This window comes from Stegastes partitus, unplaced genomic scaffold (assembly GCF_000690725.1).
Source record: "Stegastes partitus isolate 25-593 unplaced genomic scaffold, Stegastes_partitus-1.0.2 Scaffold268, whole genome shotgun sequence".
NCBI classification, from domain to species: Eukaryota; Metazoa; Chordata; class Actinopteri; family Pomacentridae; genus Stegastes; species Stegastes partitus.
In genome coordinates, this window is record NW_007577999.1 from 549979 (window position 1) to 560373 (window position 10395).

The 10395-nt window shown below is 43.6% G+C and overlaps 1 protein-coding gene across 1 annotated transcript in view; it reads left to right on the top strand.

Annotated features, from left to right (window-relative positions):
• LOC103357701 (matrix metalloproteinase-17-like) overlaps window positions 1-10395 on the top strand; it is an 87312-nt gene that overhangs the window by 21397 nt on the left and 55520 nt on the right. Inside the window, exons 2-3 of the mRNA XM_008282365.1 lie at window positions 5433-5565; window positions 5728-5863. Of these exons, the coding sequence (XP_008280587.1) occupies window positions 5433-5565; window positions 5728-5863 (269 nt within the window). The remainder of the gene's footprint in view (window positions 1-5432; window positions 5566-5727; window positions 5864-10395) is intronic.

Sequence of the window (10395 nt, forward strand, 5' to 3'; positions counted from 1 at the left end):
AGTATTATATTTGAATTCCTGAGCAGACACAACAACAGTGTTCAGCCTTTAGACAGAATGACAAAATCCTCAAAGAAGTTCAACGAGGACATTTTTCCTTGTTTTCATTTGGGAACGTTTGAACACAGCAACCCGAGTGAATGACAACGTCCTCGGACTGAACAGGGTCCAGGCTGAGTGCTGTGGACCTCCTGGGCCTCAGCTGGGACCGGAGGTCAAGCCCCCACTTCATCATGCACTTGCCCTGCTGAAGTCATTGAATACCAGCTTTAGTGCTGCTGGACTTCAGCTGAGCCGGCGGCGGGACTCGAGTGCAGATGAATGTTTGTTTTTGAACGTGTGGTTACTTTCATTGGGCTCTGAGGAGAACTGCCCCGTGGTTGAAGTGGAAACCCTCTGCTCTGCTACGTCAGCCGTGACATTTCCGTGTCTCTGACGAGCAGCTTGTTTTGCATGCGGCGAGCTGCGCGTCTGTCTTTTATTTCTGTGCATTCAAAGAAGGATCACACAAACAACGGGACGCGGCCTGATTATAAAAGAACGCTATGAATTATCTGATCGTTTTGGAAGTTCAGACGCGGCCGGGATGTGGAGTTGCGTCTGTGCGCTAATTAAACCCGAACTTGATTGCGTGTGATACTCACCGATCCGAATCGCCGTCCGTCTCTTTCTTCATTTGATAAGTTTGTTTAATTAATGCCACGACGCCACTTCGACAAATCTTTCTCTAAAACCTTCGACGGTTTCGGTGGATGCCAGAGAATTTTCCTTAAGTGGTGCCGCACCGCAATAATTTGTAATTGTCTGTTTCAGGACCGCTGCTTTTTGACTCATTTTGATTTATTATCCGAGCTCGCAGATCGTTGGCAAATCCCAGCGAGAGACTGAGCAGCGTGTGGTTAAAAGGCAGCGCTGGTGTTGCCGGCCGTGTGGTGAGATGCTGCAAACTGAATGAAAGGACTGATATTAATTTAAAGACGAACTTGGTGAGAGGTTTTCTCTCTCTCTGTGCCAGTTTGTTTGTTACTGTGAACTCGTTACCCGCGGCTTTACAGCGAGCTGGACGAGTGAAATAACGAATTAAGATTAAGTATGCGTTCAGTGTGATGAAAGTCAAAGTCTCTTATTGTTCATGACGACTTTTATTGTCTCGTCTTTCTTCTGTATGTTCTCATTTTCCTGAATAAATCCCTATAATGACAGCATAATTACACTAATAATAATAATAATAATTAAACCTGCAAGCAGCGATGGACGGGTCCTTGCCGTATGCTTGTCGGCCTTCGTGCATGTCGGGTTGTGGCACAAGCGTGCTCCGGGCGGGAGTCTGATCCGGCGTGTCGAGTTTGGGGCAGATTGGAGCACGTGCGGCCTCGTTATGAGCCACTTCCTGTTTAATGGCGAGCTGCGGTGGCCGTGGTGGAACCGCGATCTGGCTGAGACTTGGAGCACACGTGTAAAGTTCCAGGCCGATCGGAGCACGTACCGGCCGGTTACACAGCACGTCTCGTATTCTGGGGTTTTACGGTGTTGTGACCAAACTCCAGGGGGCGCCATTTCCACGCCGTCAGACTTTCGCAAACCATAACTTTTAATCATCACCTCCTGTAGTTTGTGCCGGCCACATTTCAGCTAATGGACTTTTTTTTTGTGCGTCACGAGTTGCTACATACGTGTGCCGAATTTGTAGGTGAAACATAGCCGCGATGGGACTCTGTTGAAATACTGTAGGGGGCGCTGTTGAGTCGTGTTGCATTTTAGAGCTTGGCACTGCCCGACTTTTTTGTTCGTCCTGACCTCCTCCGTATACCTACCAAAAGTCGTAGCTCCGGGTCAAACGTGCTTCTGATGGGACTCCGTTGAAATAGTCAAGGTGGCGCTATGGAGCCAGTTTGGCAGTGACATGTCCACGTCCATTAAAATATCACATTTTTCACCAGTCCTGGTGTGTGTGTGGTGGTTTTGGTGAGTTTTCATGCATGTTTAGGCCCTCGAATTTGAGTTTTATTTTGTGGGAGAAAAATAATAATGATAGTAATAATAATAATAATAATAATAAAACCCAGGGGTTCCAGTAGGTTCCTTGCTCTGTTAGTACTCGAACTCTGTGACACTCTGGATGCTCTTTGGTTCTGCTTTACGATTCTGGGACGAGAAAAGCCCACGTTGGTATTTTATGCAGAACACAACAAACAAAACATCGCTGCAATTGTTGAGGCAGACGACTGGAGCATCAAAGGCTTTAAAAAAAGAAGAAGGTTTGTCATTTGGGATGCAGTAAAACAAGCGTGTTCGTGTGTTTGTGTCTCTGCCTAACTGCGTATCTTAATTAGAGATTAAAGAAGTCTGTCTGTCCTCTTCGAGGTAATCTGAGATCCAGAGAGGAGGGTTTTTATTTTTCTGTACATGTCAGATTTGGTGTTTCTCTCTTATCTTTATTTTAAAGATGAAGAAGCGTCATTATTAAACTTGAGATGCATTTAAAGTGTTTAAACTCTTCCCTCTTTGTCTGAGCCGTCACCGTCTATCCAGTCATCTTCTCGGTTTGAACCTGGACGAGCCCGTTTAGACGTAGACCCGGTGTCACCTGCGCTCGGCGGTGTTTCCCCCCCACACGCCTACAATTTAGCAATTTTCAGATCAGTTACTGTCAGTTACTGAACTCGTTGGCAGATTTTAGAGTCAGAGATCTTTTATTAACGCTGACAAGGAAAACATGTTTTGCTCAAAGCTTCAAAGGCTTTAATACACGCACACACTTAGTCATTAACAAAGAGCACGTCGGCCTGGAAAGTGGACTCGACTGGTTGTGGTGAATCACAAAAAAAAAAACATCAGAAAAGGTCAAAGACGAACAGAAATACCATTTAAAAAGTAGTCAAGACGTACATGACGGGAACAGCTTTGTTCTACTTACATTATTTTAGTTTTCCAGTTTTATATGTCTGGAGGTGTCAGAATTCATTTCAATTTTTTTCCTACCTCCCCTATTTTGCTTTAACTAAGCTTACTTTCAATTTAAATATGCTTCATTTTACAATTTTTCCACTGTGAACACACCAAATACTTAAACCGTGCTTACAGTTAGCGTGTCGTATGAAGTTGGGACACACTGTTTGTTTCCAACAGACAAATTGTTTGGATAGAAGCCATTATCATCTAGTTTTGATCCAAGTTTCGCTCACCTGGAAAGCGGTTTCTTACCTGTTCAGTTCTCTGACTGCTCGTCATTCTTCTTTATAGCAGCACTAGTGAGTACAGTTGTTCTACAGGTGGTGATGCTGAATGAAAAACAGAACTGGAAATGGTTTGGAAAACTCATATGACAATACCGGTGAACAAACACGCCATACTGTCTAATAAAAACCTTGATAATTAGCTAAAATCACAGATTAACAATAAATTTAACCCTTATTAAAGGTTTGGTTAGTTTTAGATGCAAAACAGCTTGCCTAGATTTAGAGAAAAGTTGTTTTTGGGTTAAAGTAATGGAGACTCTGATGAGGCCAGAGTGCTGTGATGGCGGCGGTAGGGCTGGGCGATACGGCAAAAACATCATATCACGATTTTTTATTATGAAATCACGATTTCAGTTTTATCACGATCTTACATGTACTTTTGAGACTAATTTTTAAGTTTCTGGTCAGTGCAACCAAAACCATTTCTGTAAAACAGTCCTAAAAGAAAAAAACAAAACAGACCATTTATGCCAAAGAACAGATTTTAATTTAAATAGCTGCAGTTTTGCCAACAAGAACATCTGAACCCGTCGTTTTCTACCGTCCTGAACGGAACCACATCTCTTGCAAGATAAAAACTAACTGCTGCTGTTACCTCTTTCCACCGCTTGCTTGTCTTCTTGTATGGAGCACCTTCATCAAATGTTAACGTTTGGGTCCAGCTGCTGCCTGTGGCGGCGGTGCTGCTGGCGGTCCGGTCGCTGTTCGGCTCTCAGCAAACTGTTTAAGGGGCTTTCTCTTCAAGTGATTGAACAAGTTTGTCGTGTTGCCGTCCAACGTGCAAACCGTCTCTGTGCAAACTTTGCAAATTACCTTTGCACTTCGTCATTTGGGAAAAAGCCAAAATAACAATTTTCTAATATTGTCATACGGCACACCTCGAGGCTACGGTAATAAACAGGTAGTTATAGTGCAGTCTTTCTGTCTGACACAGATAAAAAAAAAAAAAAACTTGATCTCACATGTTAAGCCAGTTTATCCAGCCTATCCATCCACCCTGACCTCCTCCCTACACTCCCTGTGGCTCTATTCTTCTTCTGATCCTGTCAGAATTACACCAGCAGATGGTTCTGAGTCTGAACGTGTTTTTTTTTAACTTGCGCTGCCTCGTTAAGTGATAGAAGTGAGTTTACATCCTAACAAGCCTCTTGCACAAAAGACGCATGCATTTGCTGTTTCGGAGGGTCTGAAGCAGAGTCCTGTCATCACTTATGTTGTCATAGAAGCAATTTAACTCTTTGAAATTCTTTGACCTCCTCCACTTACCCCTGACACGACGCTTGGAAACTTTTTTTTCAGGAAATTGTTGTTGTTTGTCATCCTCTGTGGTGTTGCAGAGGGTCAGTTCAATTCCCCTGGAAACTTTTTTTTTTCTTCTCCCCCCCTCAAACCCTCAGAACAGATGGCAAAGCCAAGGATGAGGAGGCAAATAATCAAACAGCAGAGTGCTTCACTAAAGCTAAGTCATTCAGTTAATGGGATTTTCCCAGTGTTGTCAGTGCAGACGGGATGCCTCGCTATCGATCTGTGTCACTCACCTCTGATGAGTGCTGATCAAAAACCTATTTAAAACCTGCCATCTCTTATTGCCTGCCAGATCATGAGGATGGAGGAGGGTTTAGTGGAGCTGAGACAAATGAAGGGAAGGGGAGGAGAGAAAAAAAAGAGACAAAGAAAGACCTCAGAGGAGAAGAAGGAAGGTAGAGGAGCAGCTCGCAAGTCAGATCTTCCAAAACCGATCGGCTCAATGCGCATCAATAATCAATATAAGTTTAGATTTGTATAACAAGCTCTGGTTACAGCCACCACTACTATCTCTGCCTCCACACTGACACTCAGATACGTGGCTCTGTAGCAGTAAACGTTTCTAATCGCGCTCCTTCATGGTCTTCATGGCACAAAGGAGCACTTGAGCGATGACGCCGCCTGCACCGTGTCTGTATTTTTAATCATTGTTTACACAGATATAGTCGAACACCAAGAGCTGCTGGCACTGAAATAACTCCTCAGATGTTCTACCTTGGGAAGCGTACGTTTTGGATGTATGTATATATATATATGTGTGCATAGAGACACAGTATCCACAGACAGTAAACACCAACAGGTGTCCGACCCTCTCAGCAGCATTCTTGGAGTCCTTGAAATGCCTGGAATGAACTGTGCTGAACTCTCTGTCTACTGTTTCCCCTCCAGGACTGGCTGAGTAAGTTTGGCTACCTCCCGCCCCCCGACCCAGTGACTGGCCAGCTCCAGACCAAGGAGGCCCTCACCAAGGCCATCAAAGCCATGCAGAAGTTCGGAGGGCTGAAGGAGACCGGGATTTTAGGTATGTCGGGCCGATCGAGAGCCGTCGCTTTCGCTAATCCGCCGGAGCGCTCGTGACATAATGCAATCCAATCACGAAACAGCCTCAGACATTTCCATAGAGTGGAATCAGCAGAACGCTCCGACACAATCACCCTCTCCTCTCCTCTGCTGTCGTCTCCAGACCAAGCCACCCTGGGCCTCATGAAAACACCCAGATGTTCCCTGCCAGATGTGTCCGAGGCCGAGGGGACGATGGGGCGCCGGAGACGGAGCCTGACTCCTCAGAACAAATGGAACAAAAGACATCTGTCCTGGAGGTAGGGAGCCACAAAACACGAGCCCGACCCAGTTGGCGCCGGAGCAAACATATCAATCCTGTGGGTTTGAAAGGCTTCTTATCTCTTATTCGAAAATAACCTCCAGGAATTGTCGCCGTGCACTTTCGTCAGAGAGCTACAGCACATCTAAACCTCCAAATCATCATATTGTATTAAAATCACATTATTCTGTTTGCCTCAAGTAAAAAAAAATAACAAAAATAAACGGTTTGCGGTAACTAGATTCTGTAAAAATGAAAAAATTCTGTGTTTCTTGTCACAACTGGGTATCCATCACTGAGTCCGCTACGACCAAAAGTCAGGTGAAGAAAATTCACAGAGTTTTTGACTGAATTAGGCTGAACTGCAGGCAGTGGAGCCGCCTTTTATTTCTAGTGTGGGAACATCTGTGGGCACTTGGAGAAATTTACATGATGATTCCAGGTTTTTCTTAATTTTTGAAAAGAAAAAAATGAATGTAAATGTTTTTATTTTTGTTTTAGATAGATTTATGGCATTATAATGTAGTTATACTGCATAAAAGACATCCTAGGGTGCTTCTAGCTGTAGTTATGTTGTTTCCATAGAGGTGCGTTACTTTATTTTACAGTGAAAAATAAGATTACAGTAACTAAATAATATGACAGGAACAAAAACCATCCAGAAACAGATGTGGTTCAGACACGGTTAATGTCCATAGATATAATACAATACAGTCTTATGATGTTAGGATGGTGTGGAAATACTCATATCCACAGAAAACATACACTACTAGTACTAATTTGATCCAGTTTTTAGTTTGTGTTCATTTCAAACACACGATGTCACTTTCAAGGCTCAGACTAGTTTATGTTTCAGCTTAACTCGTGGTTCTGATCCGTCCACTGCAGTCCTGCACAGACTCAGTCCAGTGTCGCGTCGTTACGGTGCATCGGCAGTAAGTCTGCATTTCCAATCATTTTTCCCATCTGCACGTCCTTTTGATATACGAGAGGACGCCACCTCCAGCTAGAAATCTTCTGCTCTCCGGATCAATTCTGGCTCAGAAGAAGGGCATTTCGTGAAAGCGGTGGTTCTGATTAGAGAGGCCTTTAACAAACAACAAACAAGCCTGTCCTCTCTGAAGATGCGCAGAGATTTCTCAGGACTCCTCATTAAATTTTTACAATAAAGCGTTCCCTTGGTACTGCAGCAAGGTGCAGAAAGTTCATGAAAAGATTTTATATAGTCTCATTAAGCAGAACGTCGAATGGTTTAGCCACGCCGCGCTGCAGTAATTAGAAGAATGCTCCAAAGAAAATTTGTCTTATATCAATTTAGCTTTAGTTCATCTCGAATTGATTTGTTAATTACAGCGGATTCAGATGGTGACCCCGAGTCACCGCAGAGCAGCTGCAACAGAAGCGTAGTCATCCTCTGTTGACATTTAAATGCATGTAGAGTCCAAACGTGTTCCCCGTCCAGTCGTGATGTTAAGATTCTCCAGCAAAAGTTTTGTATTTAGCCATTTATATATATAAATATATATTTAGCATGAAACCCTCTGAATTCTAAGTAATTTCTGTGGGTTTTTTGGGGGTTTTTGTTGTGCACCCGTCACGTTTTTACTCAATGTGGGCTAATTTTCTTTACTGCAACACAAAGTCCTGCACGTCCAACCCTGGCTAGAAGGAGAGAGAGCTCCAAAATGTTGTTATAATGCCATAAACCATCCATCATCTCTACACCTTAATCTTCACTAGGGTCATGGGGGTGACTCAGGGTGAAGGCAGGTTCACCTGGACAGGTAACCAGTCTATCACAGGGCTACACTTAGAGACAGACAACCAAGCACACTCACATTCACACCTACGGACAATTTACCATCACCAATTAACCTCTGGACTGTGGGAGGAAGCCGGAGAACCCGGAGAGAACCCACGCTGCACGGGGAGAACATGGAGACTCCACGCAGAAAGATCCCGGATGTCCTCACCGGGACGCGACCTTCTAGCTGTGAGGCGACGGTGCTAACCACTGAGCCACCGTGCAGCCATTAACCATAAAAACGAAAAACATGAAGTTGGATTTCTTTGATTAATTACTTTGCAAAAGTTGAAAAAACTTCAACATGTACACAGTTTCTCCAGCTGCCTACTGGAAAACAATGGAGACTTTACACACAGTTATTAATTCACTACTTACATTCTTAATCAGTTTCCTGACTCGTTTCCGCTCTAAACACCTCTATAACTTCTATAAACACAGCCTGCAGTTCAGCCGAGTTCAGCCAAATCCCTATTTTTATGGAATCGTGTTTGAGTTTTTTTTTTATTTTTGCCCTGGGGCTTATCATTTATATGTCTTTTTTTCATAAAATCCTGATTTTAAGCCTCAATTTGGCAAATATTTCCAACAGAGCAGCACTTTACAGATGAGTAGTTGAAGGTTAATAGCTGAAAATTCAACCATTCTTTCTGTTATGACAGTTTTTAGCCAATAAACGCTGTAATTTGTCATTTAAAAAACAACAACATGCTTTTTGAACCTGCTGGTGAGTTTTTCAGATCAGAGGTTTAACATAGTTTGGAACACGGTGACCCACAGCGGTGGACAGAGAAACAAGGCTCATAGTTGTTCCTAAATGTTTTTCTTGCAGCAACTGTGGAAGAAGTTTAAGAGTTTTTTATTGATGTTTAGGAACACATTGAATCCGTCCTGATCAAAGCTGCCTCTCTTTGGGAGACGACGGCTACAAACTTTTTCACAGCAGCCCTTGGAGCTGTTAGCACTTGTTAAACTCCGGTGTCGCGGCGCAGGTAGTGAAGGAGATGATTTATTGTCCCACTGTAAATAACATTAAACTTTATGACGGCACCGGGCGCCGGTGAGCTCGGCTCGGCGGGATCCGTCTTCTGCTGCAGTGTCGTTTCGCTGAAGGGAGCCGGGACCTGAAATGTTGGTTTTTATTTAGGTTATCGTTGACCCTCGATGAAGATATCCTTTCTGCTTTTTGCTTCTTGGTCCATCTGATCATACGGAGCATTCATTTGGAGTGTTTTTGTAATTTGACATTTGATAAAACGTGGTCATCCATGACCATGTGAGAAGCCACGATGTGACAGCGGAGGAGGAAGCAGCGGTACATACGGTCGCCGATTTGCTGTGATTCAACCTGAGCTGGTGTGTGGGCCAGCGTGTGAAGAGGAAGTAAAAAAAACACACACATGCACAAGTAGATCAATTGTACATTCATATACACATAGGTGTGCGTCGCCTCCCTCTCGGCGGGCTTTAACTTGCTTTGTCTTCTTTGTGCCGCTGCCAATCATCCGCGGCGCTCCCGTCAGCTCGCTGCTCTCACAAATAAGACAGTCTTCAGTCCAGCAAAGCACCTTTTGTGTTTGGCAGCACTCTGAATTGTAGAACAGTGCACAGGAGCGGTTGTGGATTATGCGCCGGCTTCAGATCCGGAGAGATTTTCATACGGTACAGATTTTCAGTAAAGCGCCGTATCAAAGCATTGATATTCTGCATAGATTGGCCTCCGCTCCAGTCCTCCTGGTGTGTGTGCGTTCTCCTTCTGTTTACAGCTGATGTTGTAGGTTTGCCGCTTGCATAGCAATTCCCTCACTCCTGGGTTTGGTTGTTGTTTTGTTTTTTTTTCATCATGTTATACTTCACGGTATCTCTGCCTCATTAGATTATATGGGTGAGCAACACGGCTGACAGAATGGAGATAATACGCAAAACAGCTAATGAGCCAGATGTAATGTGATAACCATGTCCGCCTCATCAGCCAGATTAAAAATATTACTGTTTGTATCTCCGCAGTGTGCACGGAGCATCCAGATATCGCCTTTAACTCTTTCATTTTGTCGCCTGTGTGCAACCAAAAACAGTGGTTGATTAATCATGTGTTATTAATCACACGTATGAGCCGCCGCCGCCGCCGTCACGCTCCCCACCGAGAAGAAGATGAATCCCAAATTTTTATTGACGGTTTTGCAGTTGTGACAAGAAGTCCGACATCAAACGCACATTCATTGCAAAGGGCAGGGTTATTCCATTCCAATAAGACAAGGAGGAAAATAAAGGTGTTGAAAGAAAAAAACAAACAATTCTATGAATATTTTTAAACCTGCAGCAGCGGCGAAGGTGCAGAGCCGCTTTCAGCAAAACACAGGGGTTCAAAACCGCAATAATATACAATATATAGACGGGAATCTGTGAAATATCTTGAATTTCTACATGTAGGAGACAATATCAACAGTATTTATGTATATTTCTTGTTTATTCTTGTTGTTCTGCAGACTTCCCGACATGTCTGCTGCAAAGTTTTAAATAGACTTTCACATACGAGCACTTTGACAGTAAACGTGTAGAAATAAGAAGTCAGTAGACAGCAAGTGTTCCAAGACAAACAAGCAGCAAATACAAGAGATTATAAGTCATTAAAAGTAATGGCGGTATTTCCAGTGTGCAGGAATGTGCAAATTAGTCGCCGGAGAATTCTCTGTGGGATTAATGGAGGATTATTTTATCTGATCATC